Below are 27,216 nucleotides of genomic sequence, written 5' to 3'. Positions count from 1 at the left end.
TCTGTCTTCTCTCCCTCTTTCTTTCTTTTTCTTTCCTTCTTTATTCCTTCTTTCCTACTCTTCTTTCTCTCACCTCTTTCCTTCCTCTCTCCCTCCTGCTCCCTCTTTTCTTTCTTCCTTTCTTCCTTCTGTCCTTCCCATCTTTCTTCCTCTCCCTCATTCTTATTCTTTCTTTCCCTCTACTTCCTTCCTTATTTCTCCCTTTCCATCTTCTCTCCCTCTTTCTTTTTCTTTCCTTCTTTATTCCCTTCCTTATTTCCTACGCTTCTTTCTCTCCCCTCTTTCACTTCCTTCCTCTCTCCCTCAAACTCCCTCTTTTCTTCCTCCCTCCCTCCCTCCCCTCCCCTTCCCTCTCCCTCTCCTCAGAAACATAGGATGCTGCTTTATACTTCTGGCCCTTAAACCCTGGAACCAGGAGAGCAGCTCCAGTGAGTCAACCTCAGCCAGTCCCTTTGGTGAAGGGTGGTGGCTCACTGGCAGAACATCTGTCCTGCATGCAGAAGGACCCCAGCATCTCCAGGTACTAGTAGCTCTGCAAAGGTCCTGCATGAAACCCTAGCGAGCCTCCACCACCCAGTGCAGTTACCAAAAATCATTTTTCAATAAATTGTACAATAATTGTACATTTGAATATCTACTTGCCATTATTCTGACTATGTTTCTGCTTTCAGAGCTAGTTATTACTTACATTATTACAAAAATCAGTAATAATTGAATGCAGTGACAATAATTTATGATAATAAAGAGTGGACACATAGTCCTACAGATACAACCGGCCCTTTGAGGGTGACCAAACTGCTGATGCGGCCCCCAATGAATTTGAGTTTGACACCTCTGATCTAGAGGGTTGTTGACTCCTGAGCCAACAGATTACTCCACTGAAGCCCAGTAGCCAGTTGACCAATACAGGAAACAGGATTCTGAATTAGATGGATATTTGATGCAATTTTGCAGAGAAGACCATGTGGATGTATCTTCTACCCTGTTTCCCCGAAAATAATACATACCCATAAAATAAGCCGTAGCAGGATTTCTAAGCATTTCCGCAATATAAGCCATACCCCAAAAATAAGACATGGACACGGCGCTCGCTGCCCTCTGCCATGCTGCGCCGCACCCGTAGCCCTTCCCACTGGAATAAGACACACACACACCCTGAAAATGAGCCCATAGTGTGCCTTCTTGATGAAAAATAAATATAAGACAGTGTCTTATTTTCGGGGAAACATGGTACAGTATCTGGGTATATACACTGATTCAGTCAGGCCATGCAAATCCACTGAGTTGACCTCAACCCAGAATATATATATACCCACCATACATTTAAAGCGCATGTTCTCCGCCCACAATGCATCCTGGGAACTGTAGTTTGCCGAGGGTCCTGGGAACCGTGAAAGGCAAGCTATGGTTCCCAGAATTCTTCGGCGGAAGGAATCTGCTTTAAATATATGGTGTGTGGATATTGTGACCCATATAGACCCCATGCCACAGATGCGAAGAGTGTTTGAGAGGCCTTTTTCTCGAGATGTCTTTGGCACCCTCTATTTTCCCCGTCCCTGATAATGGAAGAATGCTCTTTGACAAATGGACCTTTGCCAGCGCAAGTGGATGCCCCAGACATGAACAGGGTAAACATTGCTCAACCTGAAGCGCTGTATACCCGCATTCTTCGACTGTATTCCTAACCTCATGCAAAGGGTGCCCAGGCTCGGGCCAGATCAGAAAGTCTGAAACATTGTTTGAACAATGGGAGGGAAGATAATTAGAACAAAGAGAGCTGAGTTTGAGGGACGGGGTTTGTTTTTTCTTGATTGAAACGTAAATAATACCGATTCCTTCATTACCTCCTCCCTCCCACAATCCACATGGATTTTGCAATTTTAAAAGGAGAATCGGTTTCTGCTTAGGAATGTTAATTCCAAGGTGAAAAATCCCGTTAAGAGATAATTAAAGCTTTATGGAACCATCTACATATTTTATTGCATTAATACACAACACAATTAAATAATGCCAAGCATATTAAGGTACCTGTATATTTGGAGTTCTGAAGATTCTTGTGCTGATTCTATTCCACTTCCCCACCCACCCCCCACACACTTTTTGGGCCCCCAAATCCTAAAATTTCTAGTTACAGACCAGTGGTTACAGTTTATACAGGGTCTTCTGGCAGAATGGATTTCTTTTTAAGCACTGGAGAAACCAAGTACGAACATGCTTTTCCTGATCATGTTCTCTGGTCCTGCCCTATCATTAGGCAGTGAGGAGAACTGCTTCAGGCAGAAGATGCTAGGAGAAGGCATTGGCAACCCCCTGGCTGTACCCTTCTGCTGGAGGACAGGGCTGAGTGTGTGCACGCCATGTGGTCTGTCCCTGCACCGCCATAACTAGCCTGCTCCCCTAAGGAGCGGTGGGGAACACTCTCCCATTGCCTGGAGCTAGGGCTGAAATGAGGGTCAACTCGCAGTCCACCCAGCTTCTGCAATGGTGCCATCTTGTATTTCACCTCAGCTTTGGGCCGACCCCACCTGCGGAGATGGCAAGAACATCAGGAGAGCCCTGCTAGGTCAGACCAAAGGCCTATGTAGTTCAGCAACCTTGCTCTTGGAGGCATATGGGGTTGGACTAGATGACCCTCGTGGTCCCTTCCAACTCTACATTTCTAGGATTCTATGAAAATGCAGTTGCAGTGTATGGCAAAACTGGCTGAATTTTATTGTCATGTGTGTTTTTAATTGGTTGGCAAGTCGCTTTGGGGGATGTGCTTTGCAGCATAACATACCAAAACAAGGAAACAAACAACATTTCTTACCTGCCTATGGCTGTTATCATTAATAATAGTTCACATCCCACACTTCCTCCCAAATGAGCTCATCCACACGTCCGCTTGTCCCGTGCCTAGAAAAGACTGGGCTGAGCAGTTTCCCACTTGTCTCATGCTTTCTAGGCATGAGTCTAAGTGGTTAAGCCTTTGACTTGCTGCTTTCCCCTGGAAAAACCCGCTCTTTAGGAGCTAAATCAGAGCAAATGTCAATCTGGAGAAAACCCAATGACATTGGTTCCGATTCGGGGCTGTGTGGATGAGCCCAAACTCACAAATGATAAAACAGTTTAAGACATTGAAAAACACAGGGCCGTCCCTAGGCCTGGGCTGGGTGGCGCAAGGCGCCAGGGCGCATGGCCATCAGGGGCGCGGAAGGGGCGCAGAACGTTGGTGTCTGCCTCCGCGTGCCTCTGCTGTTGAGCAGCTTCAGGCAGCTCTCCGGAGGCGCGCAGGGACCACGAGCCTGGGGCCGCCTCTGCTGCGCCTCTGTCTCAGCTGTTGAGCGGCTTCAGGCCACTCTCCAGAGGCACGTGGGGAGCACTGGCCTGGGGCCGCCTGAACAGCTGAGAGGCACAGCACGGCGCCCCCAGGCTCGCGCTCCCCGCACGCCTCCGGAGCTTCGCGCAGGGAGCGGGAGCCTGGGGCCGTCTCCTCCGCGCCTCTCAGTTTTGAGCGGCTTCAGGCTGCTCTCCGGAGGCGCGCAGGGAGCACGAGCCTGGGGCTGCCTCCTCCACGTCTCTCAGCTCCCCGCGTGCCCCTCCTGCCCACCTCACTCACCAGGGGGCGCCGGAGGGATCTTGGCACCAGGGCGCCAGATATGGTTAAGACGGCCCTGGACAAACAATTCCAGTAAAGATGCAGACTGGGAAAGATCTCTACTAAGAAGCTGGTTTGGGACCAAGTGGTTCCAGAGTGGGATGCAACAATTTAACAGTACAATATTATAACAGTTAATGATGGATTAACTGTCGTTACAGTTTTCAAGGAAGACAATAGGAAGGCTCCTCATTAGGGCTGGCCGATACTTGGTTTTCAACATTGTGATATACTGTATCTTTTTTTTAGGATAAATTCTTTGTTTATATTTTAAAATTGAACACACAGCAAACATACATTGAACAATATTCACACAACTCACAAAATTTTGAAAAGAAAAACAAGAAAAGAAAAAGCGGCACATTAATAAAGGGTAAAAAAACATCAACATGAACAAACCTTTTGAATTTCCATAAGTATCCAATCCACACCTTATTGGTAATAACTTCCAATTATTCTCTCTGTAGCTTATATACTGTGTTTCCCCAAAAATAAGACACTGTCTTATATTTTTTTTTCCTCAAGAAGACACACTATGGCTTATTTTCAGGGGATGTCTTATTTTTTATTACGCGTCCAGCCTCGCCTCTTCCTTGGCGCCCTCCAGAACTGCGCCTATCACTATGTCTTATTTTTGGGGTATGGCTTATATTGCGCAAATGCTTAGAAATCCTGCTATGGCTTATTTTATGGGTATGTCTTATTTTCGGGGAAACAGGATATTTACATTATTTTGCCGCACAGTTATAATTTCTGCTTGCTAATTTTCTATTCCATTTACATTTTTTATTTCTTTAGTTTTAAACCAGATTCAGCTTTGGTCTCCCATTAGGATTCCAGATATACCATTGCTCAATAAATATTCTTTGAACATCACCAGCCAAACATTGTGATATACTGTACTGATATATCACGATGTCCTAAGTGGAGCTCTGGGTGGAGCTCTGTAGAGGCATTGGCTGGCTTCACGGTTTTCCCCCCATTGTGATTTTTGCATCACAATCACACACACACACACACACACACACACACACAATTTATGATACATTGCCAAGTCAAAAATTATGAAACGGATATCACAATATGGACTTCAAACCGGTTTTGGACGATATATCAATATATTGCCCAGTCCTACTCCTGATCTCCCTTGCCTGCCCCCTCTCTGTATGTGTGTATGGAGTCAAAGTCCAGGGCAAAATGTTGTGCGTTCAACAAACTAAGACTACATAGTAAAGGTGCTGGGTGCACCTTTGTGGGGAGGGAATTCTCCACAATTCAGGGGCTGCAACTATTTATTTATTTATTTATTTATTTATTTATTTATTTATTCATACCCCACCCATCTGGCTGGGTTTCCCCCACCACTCTGGGCGGCTTCCAACTAATACAAAAATACATTAAAATATCACAGATTAAAAACTTCCCTAAACAGGGCTGCTTTTAGGTGTTTTCTAAATGTCAGGTAGTTGTTCATCTCCCTAACCTCCAATGGAAGGGCATTCCACAGGGCGGGCGCCACTACCGAGAAGGCCCTCTGCCTGGTTCCCTGTAGCTTTGCTTCTCGCAGTGAGGGAACCGCCAGAAGGCCCTCGGCGCTGGATCTCAGTGTTGAACAATGGGGGTGGAGACGCTCCTTCAGGTATATAGGACTGAGGCCGTTTACGGCTTTAAAGGTCAGCACCAACACTTTGAATTGTGCTCGGAAACGTACTGGGAGCCAATGCAGGTCTTTCAAGACCTAGTGTTATGTGGTCTCGGCGACTGCTCCCAGTCACCAGTCTAGCTGCCGCATTCTGGATTAGTTGTAGTTTCCAGGTCACCTTCAAAGGTAGCCCCACGTAGAGTGCATTGCAGTAGTCCAAGCGGGAGATAACTAGAGCATGCACCACTCTGGTGAGACAGTCTGCGGGCAGGTAGGGTCTCAGCCTGCGTACCAGATGCCCTCTCCCGGGCAGACACACCCCCCCCAAAAAAACCTGATGGTGAAGGAACTACCAAGAGGAACCTCCTCTGATGATCTTAACACCTGAGACGGTCTATAGGGAAGGAGGTGGTTTCTCAAATATATTTGAGGCTCAAGTCGTTCAGGGCTTTAAATGCTAATATGAGCACTTTGAATTGGCCCTGGAAATGAAATGGCAGCAACCAACATGATATCCCTGGCTTGGAATGAACAAATAAATATTGAGAATCCTCAGCAGCATGCCTGGAAGGTAAAGATTCCCTGGCTTCTGAATGTCTTGGGATAATATATTGTGCGAAGGATATTGCCTGCGGTTTATGGAAAACCTGGGCGAGACAGGCATTGAAAAGCCCAGCCCATTGTTCGCCCTCTTCCCTTGCCACAGCGTGAGGCTCTTGTGGCATGGAGAGGTTTCATTCTTCCCGGAGCTCACTCTGCCATTAGCTCTCAGCAGCAAAGCCTGACAGAAAAACCACCTCTGCATGACTGCGCCTTGCTTCATAAAGATGGCTTTAGTAGAGGAGCAGACGGAATATAAAAGTCTTGTTTATGGGACCTGAACTATTGTTTCCGACACCAGGTTGCAGAGCCCATCAAATGCTTTTATTGGTTGCTTCGTGTTTTCCTGCCCAAGCACAGAAAATATTGGTTTCCTAAACACATGGGCTTGTTTGGTGAAACTTTCCAAAGCAGATCCCATCTCAAATTTCACATTGTGAGTAGGTTGGGGGGGGGATATTTCCTTTCGGGTTCCTCCTGACATCCTTTTTATCGAACACTCATGATGATTTGAGCTTATGATAGTATCTGGGCGGTCACGCACACAATCCCACTTCCAACACTGTATGTACCTGCAAAAGTTTTGGGGCAGTCACACTGCTTCATTTCCAGTAGTTTGTATCCTGTAACTTCCTGATGGAATCCCAAACCCATTTTTACGCCACCATGTCCTGGTTTATTTTTGTTCCACTTTTGTTCCACTATAGCCCCTTGAGACAGTGCTCATAGAAAAGCACCACAAAATAAAGTAAAGTATAATAAATCAACCACTAATGCACTATTTCTGTGTCAACAACATGCTGCAGAACTGACCCACAATAAAACACCCGTCTGGAGAGGCCCTTTGTCTGTTCTGGATCCATTGCCCATGAATTTAACTTGGATGACCTTGAATTCTAGCATTATGGGAGAGGGAGAAAAGGTTTGCTCTCCATGCCATGCCTAATTTCATAAAACCTCACCTTAACAATTCCCTCCTACCCTCAAACGAGAAAGATGCATCGTCTTTTCCTCATAGGGAAGGTATTGTACATACACTGGTTTTATTGCCTTTTTCTGCCCCTGTCCAACTTTTCCAGCTTGCCTGGTGCTTTCATTACATATCTTTAGGTGCCAGGTGAAAACATTCTCTTTAACCAGGTCTAGGGCTCATTATAAAGGTAAAGGTAAAGGGACCCCTGACCATTAGGTCCAGTCGTGACCGACTCTGCGGTTGCGGCGCTCATCTCGCATTATTGGCCGAGGGAGCCGGCGTACAGCTTCCAGGTCATGTGGCCAGCATGACAAAGCCGCTTCTGGCGAACCAGAGCAGCACATGGAAACGCCGTTTACCTTCCCGCTGTAGCGGTTCCTATTTATCTACTTGCATTTTGACATGCTTTCAAACTGCTTGGTTGGCAGGAGCTGGGACCAAGCAACGGGAGCTCACCCCGTCACAGGGATTCGAACCACCGACCTTCTGATCAGCAAGCCCTAGGCTCAGTGGTTTAACCACAGCGCCACCTGGGTCCCTATAGGGCTCATTATATGTCCTTTTAAATGTGTTTGTGGGAGTGGGGGTTATGGGTTTGTTCTTGTTTTTGTTCTTATCATGCATGTTTTCATTTTGCTTTTTTATGTTGTGAACTGCCCTGTGATCTTCGGGTGAAGGGCTGTATATTAATTTAATAAATTATTATTATTATTATTATTATTATTATTATTATTATTATTATTATTATTATTTTGAGACAGGGCTCTCGGAACAGAGTGACTGTAGCTCAGTGGTAGAGAGCATCTGCTTTGCATGCAGAAGGTCCCAGGTTCACTCCCCAATATCTCCAAGCAAGACTAGCAATGTCCCTGGCCTGTCAGTGTAGACAATACTGAGCTAGATGGATTACAGTCGGACACCGTATAAGGCAAGTTCCTCTGCTCCTAACCAAATTCAAGTACAGTGGTACCTCTTGTTGTGTTTACCTCCGGTTACCTATCCTTCGGGATACGCACGTGGCAAACCTGGAAGTATTTTTCCAGGTTTCGCTGCGTGCGCATGCGCAGAAGCACTTTACGTGCCTCGCACATGCACAGAAGCGGCACCTCCGGCTGCGAATTCCTCGGGATGCGACCGGAGCTCTGGAACGGATCCCATTCACAACCGGAGGTGCCACTGTATTCCAAATCGTGCCATGCCATATATTTTTTTAATATAAAAGCGTGTCATTACCGGCAGTTTTATTTTTAATACTTCCCCCTCCTAAAACTGGATGTTTTATTTTGGTTATATTCACACCATACATTTAAAGCACTATGATACCAAGCTTTGAGCTTCCATGGCTTCCCCTAAAGAATCCTGGGGGCTGTAGTTTGTTAAGGATGCTGAGGGTTTTGGTTTTTTTAGGGGAGCCCTCACAGAGCTAGAATTCCCAGCACCTTTAGCAAACTACAGTCCCCGTGATTCTTTAGGTGGGGAACCATGGCCGTTGAAGTGGTGCAACAGGGATTAAATGTATGGGGTGGCTGTGACTTTTTAGTTCATAAGCCGCACATAGCAGAGGAAGGAAACCTACCCCATTGTCCACAAAGTCTCCAAGTCACTAAGGGCTTTTTCTACAGTTCTGAAGGCATGGGTCCAAGTGGTTCTAAATCAGAATAAACAGTAATCCACTGAAAACCGGAGTGCCTTTTTCCTATGACTGAGCACTAAGGAATGGTTTCTCTCTGGGGAAAGAAGCAGGGAAAGAGGAAGTGTGGATAACCCCTTCTGACTCGCGGGGGGGGGGAGCTCTTTCCAGCAACCCCCCCCCCCAAAAAAGGCCGATCTACCAAACATTTCTGCCTTTGTACCATTTCATCTACAAGAGCCCACGGATTCTATTGAGAGAGCCAGCAAAAGCTACGAGAGAGTGCCACTCAAAAGGTGCTCTCCTGCGGCTGTAGGGCGAATTGTTTATGTCCATTATAAACCAGTTTATTGTGACTGTCCTCCTTTGCCTATTTGGCTGGCGCCATAAAACTCTAATTATCCCCAATAAAACCAGAAAAGGTTCCTAAACAACGTGTTGAGCTGATACAACACAATAATGAGCAAGAAAGCGTAAAATATGGGGCTTGGATGGGCCGTTCCCCCTTTGGCATTCAAATCCAGCATTCTGTTGCTCCTCCTAGCAGTAGAATGGGGAGGAATAAATCACTGAGAACCGCTTTAAGTGCTCCCCTTCCCCCAGAAAAGTAACCCCCACAACTTTATTCCAAAACACTGGAAATCTTAATACATGTAGAAACAGGGGTATAATTAAAGAAGAAGGCACTTGTCTCCTTTACATGAAGAATAAGTTAGCATGATCTCTGATGTGGTTGACTTTTGATGAGTTGATTTATACTAGAAAAAGAGATGTCAGAATGGATGCCACGTCCATTCCAAAACACCACCCTGGTTACGTTACAGTTCATCTCTGGTGTGACTGAACTCTCTTTAGCTACTCCACGGTGAGTGAAATACACTCACGGGAAATGTAATTCATTAATTTCTTTAATTCACACATTTCAGGGTCAAGTCTAGCTATTTGAAAGCAGATGCCCAGGCTCAATCCTGGCCCAAATTAAGTCCCAAGTACCATCTTGGGATCCTCCAGATAATAGTAGTAGTAGTAGTAGTAGTAGTAATTTATTATTTATACCCCACCCATCTGGTATATGATGAACTGTTTATTTGAGCATTTCATCTTCATTTGCTTGCACAAGGCTTATGCAGAGGTTAAACAATGCCCAGTCTTCATTGACCATTTGTTCAGATTTGTTTGCAGGAAGATTATACAAAAATGAGCATTTTTCCTTATTTGCTTGCAGGGTAGTTATGCAGTCATTTATCCAACCCTCTTGAGTACATTTCCCTGTTACTTTCCTACCCTCAAATGTCTGATTTTATAGATGGCACTTCCCAGACTGTCACTATTTTCTGGTAAATTCAGGTTGCAGAATTAAAGTTGAAGTGGAGCTCCTGAGCGACAAACCCACTGGCCCAAAAGATGATGATGATGATTGCAATACAGAAATTTCTGGGGAAATGCACATAAAAGGAGGATAACACTTCAGGCAGCAAAGTATATTGGGCTGAACCTGCACTAGGGAATTATCTATGGGGCAGACTGTCACTGTTTTCAGGTGGGATTTAATCTCATCCTGGAAAATTCAGGATTGTGTAATGAAAGTCCATTTGGAGCTCTTGAGCAACAAGCCTGCTTCCAAAAAGAAAGAAAGAAAAGACAAAGACAAAGGGGACTTTTTGCGATAAGGAAAGTGATGAGAAGATGCCCTGGAAAACTATGGAATTACAATTGCTTCATGCAACAGTGTTTAACCTTCCTGCGCACAAATCAGAATGAATGCTTAATAAACGGCCAATGTTGTCTAACTTCCCCACAAACCTTGTGCAAAGAAATCAGGATGGAACTCAGTAAGCATGTGGCCTGGAAGCAACCTTTGTCTGGATCCTCAGTCCCTCATCTGTAAAATGGGAGTTATAGTGAACTACAGCACAGGGTTGTTGTGCAAGCAGACACAATAAAAATTGTCATCAGCAATTTTAAAAACAAACCTCCCCTTTTGCCATCCCCTTAAGAAGGTTTAAAGAAAGTTACAGACACACAAAAAAATATGTATAAATTATGCTCTACCTCTTTCCTCATCCCTTCATAATTCAAAGCTTAATTGCATACAACCGTTGCACATTATTTAGTACTGGCTAGAGTGGCTTGGGACAGAAGAGGGTTGCAGACGATTTGAGGCATGCTATTAAGCAGTTAAGGAATTTAGTGCTCCAGACAACCCTACAGAAACAGTGCAAGGACAGTTCAAATCCCAGCATGGAGAGTCATCAGTGGGGTCAGCAAAAAAAACAAAAAAAAAACAGCCGGCCTGTGGGGAGTTGCAAATTCCATCTCTCCCCTGCCCCTTGCATTGTGCAGGTGAGTAAATTAAAGAGGGGATATTAAACCTCCAACGAAGAGCTTTACAGCAGTAGGTTTCAGCCCTTTTTCTTTCAGTCTCCGGAAGGGATCCTTTGCACATCAGCTGCTTAGGAAAGCCTGATGTGCAGGACTGTGGAAGGATCTCCAGTGTGTGGCAAAGGATTCTGGGATACATTCTAGAGTAAACACAGTAGAGCCCTGCTAGATTGGACCAAGAAACTGTCTAGCCCACCACCCTCTGTCACACACGGACCATCCAGATGTCTTAGAGAAGCCCACAAGCAGGACCTAACAGCAAGAACGCTCTCCCCAATTTGTGATTCTCAGCCACTGGTATATAAAAAGATTCCTTATACTGTACCAGGTCAGACTATTTGCCCACCTAGCTTAAAGGTAAAGGGACCCCTGACCATTAGGTCCAGTCGTGACCGACTCTGGGGTTGCGGTGCTCATCTCGCATTATTGGCAGAGGGAGCTGGCGTACAGCTTCCAGGTCATGTGGCCAGCATGACAACGCCGCTTCTGGCGAACCACAGCAGCACACGGAAACGCCGTTTACCTTCCTGCTGGAGCGGTACCTATTTATCTACTTGCACTTTGACGTGCTTTCGAACTGCTAGGTTGGCAGGAGCAGGGACCGAGCAATGGGAGCTCACCCCGTCACGGGGATTCGAACCGCCGACCTTGTGATCGGCAAGCCCTAGGCGCCGTGGTTTAACCCACAGATTGTCTGTTCTGAGTGGCAGCAGCTCTGCAGAGGCTAGGGCAAAAAAGGGCGGGTCTCTCCCATCACCAACTACGTGGAGATGCTGGGTTTTGAACCTAGGACCTTCTGCATGCAAAGCAGGTGCCCTACCACTGAGCTATGGCCCTTCCCTCTAGACATGGAAACATAGGAAGCTGCCTTCCATTGGTCCACCTCGTTTAGTATTGTCTACACTGAAAGGCAGCAGCTCTGCAGGATTTCAGAGAGGAGATACCAGGGATTGAACCTTCTGCGTGCATACTGTAGTTTACCTTCCACAGAGCTACAGTTCCTGGAAGCCATCAGAAACTTGTGGAAATGAGGGGTACAAGTTTTAACTAAGTAGCTCTTTCCAGGAAAGGGGTGAGAGAAGGGCTGCTGCTTACTGGTAGAGCTTCTGTTTTGCATGCAGAAGGTCCCAGGCATGCTCAGTTTAAAAAAGATCAGGTAATAGGTGAAGGAAAAGTCATGGAGAGCTGCTGCCAGTCAGGGCAGACAATACTGAACTAAATGGACCAGAGAAGTATATTGCAGCTTCCTGTGTTCCTGGGATGCACTGTGGCTAAGCTTTGCATGCAGTAGGTCCCAGGTTCAATTACTGGCCCCTCCAGATAGGGCTGGGAGAGACCAAAATGGTCAAAGGCCTGGAGACAATGCCTTATGAGGAACGGCTTAGGGAGCTGGGTATGTTTAGCCTGGAGAAGAGAAGGTTAAGGGGTGATATGATAGCCATGTTCAAATATATCAAAGGATGTCATATAGAGGAGGGTGAAAGGTTGTTTTCTGCTGCTCCAGAGAAGCGGACACGGAGCAATGGATTCAAGCTATAAAGAAAGAAGCTTCAACCTAAACATTAGGAAGAACTTCCTGACAGTAAGAGCTGTTCGACAGTGGAATTTGCTGCCAAGGAGTGTGGTGGAGTCTCCTTCTTTGGAGGTCTTTAAGCCACCTGTCAGGAATGCTTTGATGGTGTTTCCTGCTTGGCAGGGGGTTGGACTGGATGGCCCTTGTGGTCTCTTCCAACTCTATGATTCTATGACCTTTGTCTGAAATCCTGGAGAGCTGCTGCCAGTCAGTATAGACAATGCTGAGCCAGATGGACCATTGGCCTGACTCAGTATAAGGCAGAATCAGCGTGGTGACTATTCCATGTCTCTCACTTTGGTTGGCAGGGCCCTCTTCTTTCGGACTGGAGTCTCTGCCCTCTGAGGCAAACGAGGCCTGTACAGTAATGGCAAACCTTGCTGACCCCAAAGTACAATGCTATTTATTTTATTGTTTAAAGGAAGGGATATAGGGATGGTGGGTTAAAAGGACCACATTTAAGAGCCTTTCCATCCTCTCGGAATAAAACTGGACACTGGTTGAACCATCTCAGTGACCCCCCGTAATAAGAGGGAAAAAACAAAAGCAAGTCATTGGCTACCTCAAGAGATGCTGGAGGGATGCAGAGGACACATCAAAGGCACCCACACTGGTTCAAAGCCCCAACTTTAATTGTCAATTAAGCATGCATAACCGGGAGGAGTTGTGGGGGGCTGGAAACAAAGCCATGGTAACCCACCCCCACCCCTGCCCCGACTCCATGCTGGCGTATTATTGTAAAGGCAGGCGGGGGAAACACTGAAAACAGCTGATTTTGCTGACAGTGTGCTGGTAGTGCATCTTGTAAGCAATCAGGCCCTGACAGAAGAGAGCAAGCTCCTCTCTCTGTCACAAGGGTATTGTGTGGGACATTCCACCACTAGGGTCACATCGTGGTCAGTGGGGAAGAGAGCAGAGCCGCTTTAGGCAGCTGCTTCAAAGCACATCCAGATTTGGCTTGCTGCATTTGCTACCCGGGACAGTCGGAAGGAACACGTCTACATACACACCATACGTCTAAACCATATTTAAGACACACATCCCTGTGAACTATAGTTTACTCCTCAAAGAGCTACTGCTCCCAGCACCCTTCAACTACAGTTCCCATGATTATTTGTATTTTTTTTGTTATACAGTGGTATCTTGGTTCTCAAATGCCCTGGTACTCAAACAACTTGGGACCCAAACACTGCAAACCCGGAAGTAAGTGTTCCGGTTTGCGAACATTTTTTGGAAGCCGAATGTGCTCCGTTTTGAGTGTTACGCTGAGGTCTGTCTGTTTTTGCTATTTATTTTGCGTTTTTGTTTTTGTGGTTTGTTTTGTTTTGTTTTTGTGACTGTGTGGAAACCAGTTCAGCTACTGATGGATTGATTGTGTGACTGCAGTATATTGTTTATTGCTTTCATTTTATGGATCAATGGACTCGTTAGATAGTAAAATTCAAGTTAAATTGCTGTTTTAGGGGTTGTTTTTAAAAGTCTGGAATGGATTAATCCATTTTGCATTACTTTCTATGGGAAAGCGTGGTTTCGGAATGCTTTGGTTTTGGAACGGACTTCCAGAACGGATTAAGTTTGAGAACCAAGGTACCACTGTATTTGTATTTTCCAGCCCACCTTTCCTCCTAGCAGCTCAAAGGTGAGTAATTAACAACAACAACAATAATAATTGTAAGCTTGCAATTGGGTTGGAGTAGACAACTTCAAGCTCTATATATAATTCTAATATTGGCGGCAAGGAGTGGTTTTGTGATTCCCCTCTAGCACATGCTTTAATCAGTTAACGGGATCCATATACCGTGTTTCTCATATTATAAGACACGTCTTATATTTATTTTTTCCTCAAAAAAACACACTATGGCTTATTTTCAAGGGATGTCTTATTTTTTTCCTCCTCCTCCTGCCGCGGCCGGCATTGCTGCTGCGCCTATCACTATGTCTTATTTTCGGGGTATGGCTTATATTCCTTGAATGCTTAAAAATCCTGCTATGGCTTATTTCATGGGTATGTCTTAAAATATGAGAAACGGTAGTTTTGCCACAGCCTGATTATTACTAGCGTGTGGTAGCGTGGAGTTGAGCTTCGACACCGGTGGCACCAGGTTTGTGAAATGCCCTCATTGCCCAAATACAGGAGCCGCCATGAGGGCTGGCATTCTGAAGGCACATCCCTGTCTACGCAAGCCTTCCCCTGAACTGAACTTATTGTTTCATTCTTTTTACTGGTTTTTAAGCTTTTTAAGTGTTTTAATTGCTGTGCTGTTCAATTGTTTTTTCCATTATTGCATATTCCAATTAAGGATGTTCAATTGTTTTTCCATTATTGCATATTCCAATTAAGGATGGCCTCGGTCCAGTATACTATACCTGAAGGAGCGCCTCCACCCCCATTGTTCTGCCCAGACACTGTGGTCTAGCGCGAGGGCCTTCTGGTGGTTCCCTTGCTGCAAGAAGCCAAGTTGCAGGGAACTAGGCAGAGGGCCTTCTCGGTAGTGGCGCCCGCCCTGTGGAATGCCCAACCACCAGATGTCACAGAGAAAAACAGCTACCAGATTTTTATAAGACATCTGAAAGCAGCCCTGTTTAGGGAGGCTTTTAATGTTTAATAGATTACTGTATTTTATTTTTCTGTTGGAAGCCGCCCAGAGTGGCTGGGGAAACCCAGCCAGATGGGCGGGGTATAAATATATTATTATTATTATTATTATTATTATTATTATTATTATTATTATTAGGATGTTTTACTGTGTATTTTAATTATGGATTTTATGGCCATTTTTTGGTATGTAAGTGGTATACTGTACATATGAACAAATAATGACAATAATAATAATAATAGTAGTAGTAGTAGTAGTAATAATAAATGCATGTTCAGGAACACCAAAGGCACATGACGCACACAGTACAGTGGTACCTCACAAGATGAATGCCTCACGCAACGAAAAACTCGCAAGACGAAAGTGTTTTGCGATGTTTTTGGTAACTCGCAAGACAAAGTTTTCTATAGCCGTGCTTCGCAAGATGTTTTTTTTCCCGCGGTTTTTTGTTTTTGTTTGTTTGTTTGTTGCCATGGCAAACCGCACTTCGCAAGACAAAATTATCGCAAGAATTAATTTCGTCTTGCGAGGCACCACTGTATATGTGGAGGTATATTTTGATCTGTGCTAGCACATTATCAGAAAAATCATATCTGTCCCTGCCCCAGCCCTAACATATCTTTAACTAATGCTATCCTGGCATTTCAGTTGCTAGAGAATAGGCTGTAAAATGACTAAGTAAAATGGGTGAAATCAATACAGGGGGTGGGGTGGACTCAAGCCATATCCACGCCGTGCAGTTAAAGCACATTTATACCACTTTCAACCATCATGGCAAATCAATCCTAGGAACTACAGTTTGTTAAAGGTGCTGCAAGTTGGTAAGAGACCCCTCACAGAGCTACAACTCCCAGAATCTCTAGCAAGCTACAGTTCCCAGAATTCTTGGGGAACCCCAAACAAAGGTGTCCTGCCCTTAAATAGAAATTTGAAATTGGTTTTTAGCCCACCCCCCAGAAGCAACTCTGGGGTTGCGGCACTCATCTCGCTTTACTGGCCGAGGGAGCTGGCGTACAGCTTCCTGGTCATGTGGCCAACATGACAAAGCCGCTTCTGGCAAACCAGAGCAGCGCACGGAAACGCCATTTACCTTCCCGCCGGAGCGGTACCTATTTATCTACTTGCACTTCGTGCTTTTGAACTGCTAGGTTGGCAGGAGCAGGGACCGAGCAACAGGAGCCGTCACGGGGATTCGAACCGCCGACCTTCTGATTGGCAAGCCCTAGGCTTTGTGGTTTAACCCACAGCGCCACCCGCATCCCACTACATTTAAGATTAATCTTAGTGATATGAACACACACATACTCTGGTGTATCCTAGGTTCGACTCCAGAAAGGGCTTGGGAGAGATTTGGGCCTGAAATTCAGGAAATCTGTAGACAATTATTCTTCTGAGGTTCTTCCAAGGCTTTAATTTTAGCCACAAATTTTTATGCTGCAATTAATAACATGCTGTGAACCACCCTGAGACCTATGGGTAAAGGATGGTGTTATAAGAATATTATTATTTAACAAATGATGATGATGATGATGATGATGATGATGATGATGATGTAATGGCTCCCCCACCAAAACATCCTGGCAATTGTAGTCTGATGAGAAGAACGAGGGTCCAGTCCAAAGGTGGCCCTGATTGACACCGCCAGTGTTATACTGAATTCAGGTTCCTCCCAGACACCCTGTTTATTGAAAGTTTATTCTGATGTTTCCTTTGCACCAAGTTTGTGAGGATGTCAGAAGACATTCATTTAAAGCACATGACTGTGCTTTAAATGAATCCTGGGAACTGTAGCCTGCCCCTCCCAGAGTTAAAACTCCCGGCAACCTTATCGAATGACAGATCCCGGGCTTCCTTTTTATGGTGGAAGCTATGTGCTTTGAATGCATTATGTGGATCATGCAACCAACATTATTCAAAGATTGCTTCATAGCTATCAAAGCACTGTGTAAGATGAAAACAGACCCAGACCCCCCAAAATGTAACATTCTCACAACAATGGTATCGTTCTGACAAATTCTAAAAACCAAAGAAGAATATTTATGCAGATATATAATTGATATCTTATAAACAACTGGGTCAGCCATCAGGAAAAGCCTCCTTAAACAAAAACATTATTTAAGTATTTAGTGAGAACTTATTCTGATTGGTGGGTGGAGGGGTTAGACAACATTGCATGAAGCAGTCATTATCCCACACTTTCCCAGTGGAAGATCCCATAATTTTCCTCCCCACATAAAATCCAGTGAGGGGGGGTCTTTTTTTTTTTTTGGAGGGAGGGGGCAAGTAGCTGTGCTGCGCAGGAGTACCAAATCACCTTTAATCATACAACCTGAATGTGCTGGCATGTGATTCAATCCCAACCAGAAAACAGAAAGTCTGGTTGCACTCTAGCACCGTTGCTGTTCCTAAGTGTGATGCAAGATTTTGAGGGCTTCCATCATAAAAGATGACTCAAAAGGTGCCATTTATCAGTTCCCTGTTTGTAACCAGCAATGCTGGATACCGGTAGAAGTTCTGCGCCTTCCATGCTGCAACTGGGTGGGATTACATTAGTTGTCTCCCTCCTCCCATTCCTTTAGAAGGGGGGGGGGGAGAGAGAGTGATAGAGATTGAGGATGCTGCATTGTTTAAGGAACCAGCAGCAGAGACCCAAAAGAAAAGAGCTAGTGACCCCACACTGACCCCAACACAACCCTAACGCTTGTCAGAAAGCTGATTTCTGTTGTTTGCCTCTTGAGCTCGCTGACTTTGGTGTGTAGATTACAGGTACAAGAACAATGGGGATTGTTCTGCCCAACAATGCTCCTCGCTCTACACCACTCAGTCACTTGAGATAGCCTCCCCCCACCTCCCCCAATTAAGCACCACTCTCTTCTAGCCTTGTCCCTTTCCAAACTCTCCCAATTTAAATGTGCCTGCTTCCCCAACTCTCGTCCCTCCCCATTATCCTGCTTTGCTTTTGTGACAACCCTCTGGTCCACCCAACAAGTTATAAAATGACCAAAGACTTCCTATAAACACAGATGGGAGAGAGCATGAGACAGGCAGTGAAAGTTCCCCTCTGGGTGTCCCCGTTTTTATTGTGCATCCATGGTAATTTGTGCCCATGATGGCATCAGGAAGGTTTTAAAAAAACTGTTGTTCCGAGGGACACTGCCTCTTGACAGTGGAGGCAGCACATAGCCCCCCCCCCCCCCCGTGGCTAGCAGCCATTGGTGGCAGCCTTATCCTCCATCAATTTGTCTAATCCTGTTTTAAAGCCATCCAAATTGGTGACTATCACTACATCTGTTTGGAGCAAACTCTGCACTGTGTAAATAAGTATTTATTTTGTCCATCTAGCATTTAACTTCATTGGGTGGTGCAAATTTCTAGTATTTTGAGAAAAGGAGAGAGTCTCCACCCCCATCGTTCTGCCCGGACACTGAGGTCCAGTACCAAGGGCCTTCTGGCGGTTCCCTCGTTGCGAGAAGCCAAGCTGCAGGGAACCAGGCAGAGGGCCTTCTCGGTGGTGGCGCCCGCCCTGTGGAACGCCCTCCCATCAGATGTCAAAGAGAAAAACAGCTACCAGATTTTTAGAAGACATCTGAAGGCAGCTCTGTTTAGGGAGGCTTTTAATGTTTAACAGATTATATTATTTCATTTTTTCTGTTGGAAGCTGAAATATTTATATATTTATTTATTTATTTATTATTATTATTATTATTATTATTTCTCTATATTCACTTTTCTCATACCATGAAAAGTTTTATACACCTCAGTTACACTGCCTCCGACTCGCCTCTTCTCTAAACTAAAAAAGCCCAAATGCCGTAACCTTTCTCCCCATAGGGGTTCCTCATCTTGGTTGCCCCTTTCTGAACCTTTTCAAAACTGTGCTCAGTCTTCCAAAAGTGGACATGCCATAGATCTGTCCCGCACTCTGTTCTCACAGTGGCCAGCAAACAGCAAACAAAACCCGGATGCAACAGCTCTCTTGCTCACCTGGAATTCCCAGCAACACAAGACCAGCACTTACGAGATTTCGTAAATGTTGGTATAACAAACCGTCTCTATTACTGAGTTCCCCGTTGTCTGTTTTCAATTGTAAGCTTCTTGCAGGCAGTGAACTACTTCTGGTTATGTCACTTTGTTAAGTCGTCATTTACTCTGAAATGTACTATAAACAGCAAACACCGCAAGTGCTTATAACAGTGTTTGCTAGGGAAACACATAATTCTCATAATCCTCTCTCCCCGCATTTCCTTACCTGGCATTTTGCTTGGTGGGGAAGAGCTGGGTTGCGCATGATGGGGGGAATTGTGGGAGAGCAAAAGGTTCATGCTGTGAGGTTGGCCTGTGCTGTAAGCATCCATAGCCAGCTTCTGACGAAAAGCCTCCTCTTTCCTCCGGTTCGCAAACCAGTTGTAGACCCGGACTTCTGTCACCAAATTCGAACCCAGTCCATGTGCCTTAGAGGGGGACACGCCCCGCTGGTGGCATTCTGCCCTAGGAGGAGAAGAATAAAGAGAGCTCATTGGAAAAGCTTGCAATAAAAGCCTTCGGTAGGCAACCAGAGCTATCCTGGCACTGCTGGATCAGGCCAGTGGTCCACCTAGTTAGGCATCCTGTTCTCACAGTGGCCAACCAAATGCCTCTGGGGAGCCCACAAGCAGGACCTGAGCACAACAGGATCCGTCCTTCCTGTGGTTTGCAGCAAACTGACATCCAGAAGCATACTGTCTCCAGCAGTCGAAGTGCCTTAAAGACTTAATGAATTTATTATGGGATAGGCTTCTAAGGGTGACAGATTCCACTGGTGTTCAGAACTTAACACTTAACTTATTCACCTTTGCTGTACTACTTCCGGCACCTGCTAAAAACGTTTTTGTTCAGGAAAACCTATGTAAAAGCTGGAATGTGCTTTAATCTGCTTTTAGCTTAACTCTTGATTTTACTTATATTTAGGATTGCGCGTGCACACACACTCACATTTTCAACTTTAGTCTTTTCTTGACTTTTTTTTAAAAAATAAATGGCTTAGAATTTTGATTTACAGTCAATGGGTATATAAATTTTGCCACTTAAATAAACGAAAGTCCCATCATTCCTGACCACTGGCCACACTCAGTAGGGACTTAAGGGAACCGAAAACCCAAGGTGAAAGACAAGCTTTGCACAGAAGGAGATGGTATTTTGCTTCTATCAACCGCATCGCCTGGGCCATCTTCTCTACCCCTCAGAGCAATCAACAGGAACACCAGCTGAACTAAGCAAAAATGATCCAAGGCAGTACTGGCTGGAGCCCATTGGACAGGCAGAGGGGACCAATTCTAGTTTTGTCTCCATCCTCCTCCCTGCTGAGTTATACAAGGGCGACACTGAGACTGAGGAGGAGGAAGATGACAGCCAGTCTCAACCCCATGCCTGATGATTAGTAAGGGGGCAGAAAAGTTGGGGGCTAGCTGAGGGCAGACTGGGGTTGGTGGGGCAGTTCTCCCAAATGGACCACCCTCCACTTCACAAAGGGCTCTCAGGAATCCATAGAGATCCATCAGCCTCCAAGGTGGGACATTCTGGTAGGTTTCCTGTGGAAGGAAATTAGCATGCTTGTATAATAATACATGGCCTTCCTTTTAAGCCATGCTATTACAGAAAAGAGAGACTCTGGATAAAATTAGTACTATAACAGGTTGGTGTTTTTAATTTAAGACAAAATTAAATTTGCCTGCTTGTTGAGATCAAGGAGGCATCTTTACAGGACTCTTTCTAGCGCCTGCTAAAAACTTTCTTGTTTACACAAGTTTACCCGGATGCTTAGAAGGTTGAAGTTTCATTTGTTTTTAGCAATTGAACTTTTTATGTTTTGAAGTGTGGTTGTAAATTTTCCTTGATTTCCTGGTTTTATCTTTTTGCAAAATGCTTTTAGGTGTTGTGGGGTGGTTTTTTTTTTTTTTTTTTTGCAGCCAAGCGCTGTATAAATCTTACGAAATACGGTAAATAAATATTTGTTTGCTTAAATCATCATATTTACCATCATCAACTTTGAAAAGGCTACATGGGAACTTGTGCAGATGAAACGAAAGTACAAAAATACATTCAAAATATTTCTGAAACTGCTCCAGGCATATAATAGTGATGTAAAGCTTTGTTATTCACCATGAACCCTTTCCAGCACATCTTTTTAAAACGCATAAACACATGCCTATGAATGCTTCTGGGGCTTTCTAGCCCCCCCCCCTCCCCTAAAAGGGTGTGGGTATACAAACCTTTGCCTTTTGCATGGCTGAAATATAACCTGCTTTAAAATGTAGGGATCATACCATTGCTCTGCCCAGTCTTCAGTAGTGACTGGTTGCACATCACAAAATGTTGCCCTCAATGAAATATTGCCGTTGGACTGGGAAAAGTTGCTCAACTCAACACTAGGAGCTCAGTTTCAATATTGTATTTTTTATATTGTCATAATCTGCCCTGGGGCCATTTTTGTGAAGAGCGGCTTGGAAATCCCAATGAGAATAACCAGATTATATTTTGCTTTCAGCCGCCTACAAAACCAGGGGCCATTATACATCCCTTGCGGAGGCCCCATTAACTACGAAGAACACAGTTTTGGATCCCCTCCAAACTGGTGCCAATGTTTTGCAGTGAAAACCCCACATTTGGCACAGGTTTGGAGGGGGTCCCTAATTTGGGGGTCCGTCGCTAATAAACCTCCTCGGGGACTGAATTTAACTTGGTGGAGGGCTGAGTCTCAAACTCCTGCAAGCCTTACCCAATCTCCGTTGTTGACTTATGCTAGATGGTGAGAATACCAGGTTCTTTTTCTTTTGACACAGGACGTGCCAGACACTTCACACAATGGGGGTTAACGAAAACAATGCAGGCTTTGCCCTCTGCCAACAACTAATTAGAAGCAAGACAGGGGGGAAGACGCCTTTGTCTTTTGTGCAGGGTTTAAGTTTTAGGTGTTCTGATGGGCACTTATTTCACCCCCTTATTTAGATAGATAGATATCTTTATTTCGGCTATAAGCCCACAGAAATAAAAATGGATCAATAACATAAAATGCACATACACATTTCTGATACATAAATAAAATGTGACTATAAAATGATTACACCACCACATATAGGGGGCGCAATCTTTAAATATCACATATGAATACTGATAATAAATCAAATAATGTGTTAAAATGTCAATAATTGTGGAGCATTCCAGTTCGCCTTTTGTGAGAAAGAACTGAAATCAGAAATCTTGCTACCTGCAATGTTCTGTGTGCGGGTCATTGTCTTGAAGCACACATGCTAAATGGGACTCAGATGGTTTATCTGCCATCTCCAAAAATTATTGGATTTAGAACGCTGGTCCGAGCAACAGTGTGCAGGGGGCAATTAAACCATTATATGGTAAAGGGATTCTATTGATTTATTATCGCAAGCACATAAAATGGAAACTTGGCCTTTGGAGAACCTGTGGCTCAATACATTCCCCAAACTTCGGCCCTCCAGATGTTTTGGACTACAATTCCCATCTTCCCAAACCACTGGTCCTGTTAGCTAGGGATCATGGGAGTTGTAGGCCAAAACATCTGGAGGGCTGCAGTTTGGGGATGCCTGCATTAGATGGAAACACATTGAACCTCGCTTTGATGAATGCAAATCCATGTGACGCAACGGAAAGGGAGGACAGATATACCCCCTTATTTCTGTTTACCTGTTGCACTCCTCAACCAGGGCCTCCCTTTCCTCCTTGCTGGGATTCTTTTGCCGATCATAGGCCTGGTACAAGATCTGCTGCGAAGCGGGGCCCCACTTGAACCGGTTCCGCCTCATCTTCTTGCTGGGCGTTTCGGCGCAGGGGTCGTCCAGCTGCCCCACCCCCTGGCTTTGCTGGTTGAATTCTGGAAAGAGAAACAGCAGCTGATCTTGACTGCTTTTGTCTGTCATATTTCCCGAACCCTGGACTGTCTGGTTGAATTCTGAAAAGAGAAAGGAGCAGATTTTGATCGGGCCTATAGCCGCCGCCACTCAACAAGAAAACCTTCATTGCACAAGAGTTCACTTCACTTCATGGAAGTCAGCCAGTCTGATCAAGCTTCTCCTATGATTGCTCTGGGGCCAAGGGTAGCCTTAACATTAGGGTTGCCATAATTCAAACAGTGAAAACCCGGACTGAAAAAAAGTTGTTGGCTTGGCAACCTCTGAATGTTATTGGACTACAACTCCCATCAGCCCCAGTGGACAGGAATGATGGGAGCTGGAGCCCATCCACTCCTGGAGGGCACCACCGTTGGCTATTCCCCTGACCTAGGCTATTCCTCCTGGCGCAAGAGGCACGTGCTTTTGAACTGCTAGGTTAAGTGTGGGGAGAGCAGGGGAAAACCCCTCTGGAGATCTTATTTGCCCCAAGGGACAGCAATTGCTTCCCACTACAACAATTAACGATCCTCCATTTTGTACAGATTGTGTGATTAAGGAAACACATCGAGCTTTTAAAAACCTCTTTCCAGCTAAGAAAGGCACATGATGGGCCCATTTCTTTGAACATGCTGCAGTGAATTGGTGGGTTGGGAACCTGCTTTCAAGCAGAGAAGCAGCAGATGGGAGCAATCTGCAGGAATATTTCTGTGTCTCAAAACTGGAGACATTGTGGCTACAGAGTGGGGGGGCTTTAGTAAACGACTGAAGTGGTGAGCACGCTAGTTTCTGACCAAAAAAATGGGGAGAACAGTGCCTCTACATTTTACCTCATAGGTGCAAATGCTAGAAACATATTATTTTTTAAAATGAAAACTGGGAATCTGGGGGTTATGTTTCATCAGGTCGGGGACTGCCCCCTTACCTGCCCCATGTATATCCATGAATGCTTAACCCTTCTTGGGATTTACCCCCCAAAGCTGTTTTTCTTCCACTCAAAGTTCACACTGAGATGATCCCAGCTAAAAGAAAAGGTAGCCTCCCCTCCCACCAGGTATTTTACCCTTGAAAACTGCTCAGTGGCAGTCCACGTTCAAAGGCCTAGGCTCGACCTATAGTTCTTCCACCCCAAGACAAGCAATGCTGAAATGTTTAAACTTCAATCTAGCGAGGGACAAATAGTTCAAAAAGGCTCCAGTCTGCTTATTGTTTATTTGTTCACTTATTGCATTTAGAGAATTCCCTGCCCTTCCATTTAAAAAAATCCCCCTGGCAGCTGAATAATAATAATAATAATAATAATAATAATAATAATAAAAGGCATACAATAAATACCCATTGTTTGTAGGCAATAACTGTATTTTCTTAGCTATTAGCCATGGCAAAATTGTTTATAGGTAATAACTGTATTTTCTTAGCTATTAGCCATGGCAAAATAGAAAGCAAAAAGCTAAACAAGCAAACAAGAGTATGAAAATTTCAACACAAGAGACATAGAAGAGCAGAGTAATAAAATCTGGCTGAGCCAATAAAACCGACTTAATCAATATGCTAGGAAAATTTAAAAACACATTAGATTTGGTGCCAGGCAAACCTCCCTGGGGAGGGAATCCTACATCTGGGACCACCAGCTGTGCCCTCTCTCAATCTATGCTGAATGCCCTCTCTCAATCCAAAAGTTGCATAAGATTCAGAGGAGGGCCCTTGAATTTGACTACCAAGCCCGTGCTTGTGTGTAAGAAGTGGGCAGATGATCTCAAGTTAAGCCCTTTATGTCAGGGGTGGGGAACATATGTAGCCCTCCAGATGTTCATGGTCCATCTCCCATCAGCCCATTCAGTAGAGTCAGTGGTCAGGGACAAGCCCATGCAGAAGGGGCAACTGGGTATACAGTGGTACCTCTACTTACAAATTTAATACATTCCAAACGCACATTCGTAAGTCGAAAAAATGTGTAAGTCAAATCCCATAGGAATGCATTGGGAGAAAAAATCCGTAAGTCGAAGCAACCCTATCTAAAAATTCGTAAGTAGAAAAAATCCTATCTAAACCGCATCCAAGATGGCGGACAGAGCTCCATTCGTAAGTAGAAACATTCGTAATAAGTAGAGTTACCACTGTACTTGCCCCGGGCCTTGAAGGGCTATGCCAGACTTATGCTGTCATGCCAAGAACACCCCATGCCTCCCTGTCGCCCCAGGTCTCAGACAAGCCCTGGATGGGCCCTAGCTTCATGCTATAATTCTGTGTACCCAGGGCCGGCTCTAGGCCCGCTCCCGGTGGTGCGGGGCGCCAGGCCACCAGGGGCGCCACGGCGCCCGCTGAGAGGCGCGGCTGAGGCTGCCCCAGGCACGCCTCCGCTGTTCAGCGGCTTCAGGCCGCTCTCCGGAAGCGTGCTGGCCTGGGGCTGCCTCCGCCGCACGCAGGGGCGTCGCAACAGGGGGCGGGCAGCACCCCCGGCCCAGGGCCGGCCCTACGGCAGGCTGGGTGGCGCTGTGCAGCTGCGCCCGCGGCAGCCCCCCTGCGCGCGGCGCTCGCCCGCCGCACTGGGAAACGGGGCGGGGGGGTGCTGGAGGGATCCAGCGCGCCAGGGCGCCGGGCATGCTTAAGATGGCTCTGTGTGTACCCTTAGGTCCCATCTGCACTAGACATTTAATGCAGTATCGAACCAGTTTAAATTGCTGTGGACCCCAAATATGGGTCCTTATGTAGCCAAAATCCATGCAGGAGAGAGAGGCATCAGCCGACTTGGAAGAACCCAAGGTTTGCACAAGTACAAAAGATTTGCAGCGGGAGAAGTGAGCACAGAATACTGACTGACTGTGAAAAGGGCAGAAAAGCAGGAGGTGGGAAGCATTGTCCCGGTTTAGGGTATGACTGGCTGGCTGCCTGTTACCCGCAATAGCAGGAGAAGGCACAAACTAACCAAAAGCTACAACAAACTGCAGCTGCATTCATAACATAATGTGAAGTCATGGGTTTTGTTTTACCAGTTGGTTCAAACAAACTGAGTTGTCTCACAGATGAGCAAACAAACCAAGGTGTGTTTCGCCAGAGCTTTCTGTTTTCCAGCTGCTCTTGACAAGCATTTGAGGTGACTGCCCCAACAAGCCATGCTTATTCAAGGCTTGGGCTCAGAGGTGTAACAAACCATGGTTATAAGCCATCAGCAAGCCATGGTGTTTGAGCAGACGCTAAATGGGCCACCAGTCAAGGCCACCACAGAATCCTACACTGAAGATCGTATGAATCGGGGAGTTGCACTTGAATGACTTCCAAGGTCCTGTCCAACTCTGTATGGTTCTAGGTCTCTAGAGAGGTTGGTCTAAGCCCCTTGGCCTACCAACACCCTAATCAAGTTTTGAGTTTGAATGGCCTGTAAGGTTGACGTTTTCTCTCTCTGGGCTTGCATACACCAGAGAAAAATGTGGATTTATACCAGCCTGTTTCCCCATTAATTTAGGGACATCGATATGATATCCTCCCCATCCCAGCATTTTCCCAGATCTCTCCCCGCTTTAAATGTGGGCCTTTTTCATCTTTGGGAATTTTGAAACAGCCAGGATTCAAAAATCTTGCATTTAAAAAGGGGAAGGGTCCAGGAAGACTCTGGAATGACGTTCACATTTTGGTCTCGTGTGGACAAACTCTCTTTCTCTTCCATGTAGGCTTTAATACAGGGGTTCCCAAACTAAGCCCCGGGGGCCGGATGCGGCCCAATCGCCTTCTAAATCTGGCCCGCGGATGGCCCAGGAATCAGTATGTTTTAACATGAGTAGAATGTGTCCTTTTATTTAAAATGCATCTCTGGGTTATTTGTGGGGCATAGGAATTCGTTCATATTTTTTTTCAAAATATAGTCCGGCCCCCCACAAGGTCTGAGGGACAGTAGACCGGCCCCCTGCTGAAAAAGTTTGCTGACCCCTGCTTTAATAGCACATGAGAAATTTTTCCTGCATATTGAAAACCTGAGCTGCTATATTTCTGCCTTTTGTGTGGCTGTTTAAATGCTCAGAAGTTTTCCCAAGATAAAAAGAAAAGAGGTGGGTTTTTTTTAGGGTGGGGCAAGAATCTTATACGTGTTGGCTAACTGAGAAGCTCTGATCTACCTCAGATCTATTCATCAAAAACAGTGATAATTATACTGTGCAATACCTCCTTGGTATCTTGTGCCCTGCTTAAACCTTGTGCCATAAAACAAAAGAAAGCAAAACAAAAGTCAACCAGTTTATCTTTGGATGTGTCAGAACGCAAGCAGCTACCGTAATTGGATCACTCTGTCCG

General features: G+C 45.3%; 1 protein-coding gene across 7 annotated transcripts in view; it reads right to left on the bottom strand.

The window, feature by feature from the left end:
* Positions 1-27,216, bottom strand: part of HNF1B (HNF1 homeobox B) — a 63,474-nt gene that overhangs the window by 17,290 nt on the left and 18,968 nt on the right. For 4 of the 7 annotated variants that reach the window (XM_035139220.3, XM_035139219.3, XM_088658122.1 and 1 more), the window contains exons 3-4: positions 22,730-22,994; positions 19,284-19,522 (exon numbers count right to left, since the gene is read on the bottom strand). In XM_035139220.3, coding sequence (XP_034995111.3) covers positions 19,284-19,522; positions 22,730-22,994 — 504 coding nt within the window. The remainder of the gene's footprint in view (positions 1-19,283; positions 19,523-22,729; positions 22,995-27,216) is intronic. The other 3 variants (XM_088658125.1, XM_035139222.3, XM_088658124.1) reach the window with 1 other exon arrangement.

The sequence above is a fragment of the Zootoca vivipara genome, chromosome 14 (assembly GCF_965207765.1).
Source record: "Zootoca vivipara chromosome 14, rZooViv2.hap1.1, whole genome shotgun sequence".
NCBI classification, from domain to species: domain Eukaryota; kingdom Metazoa; phylum Chordata; class Lepidosauria; order Squamata; family Lacertidae; genus Zootoca; species Zootoca vivipara.
This window is presented reverse-complemented; position numbering and strand designations above follow the sequence as displayed.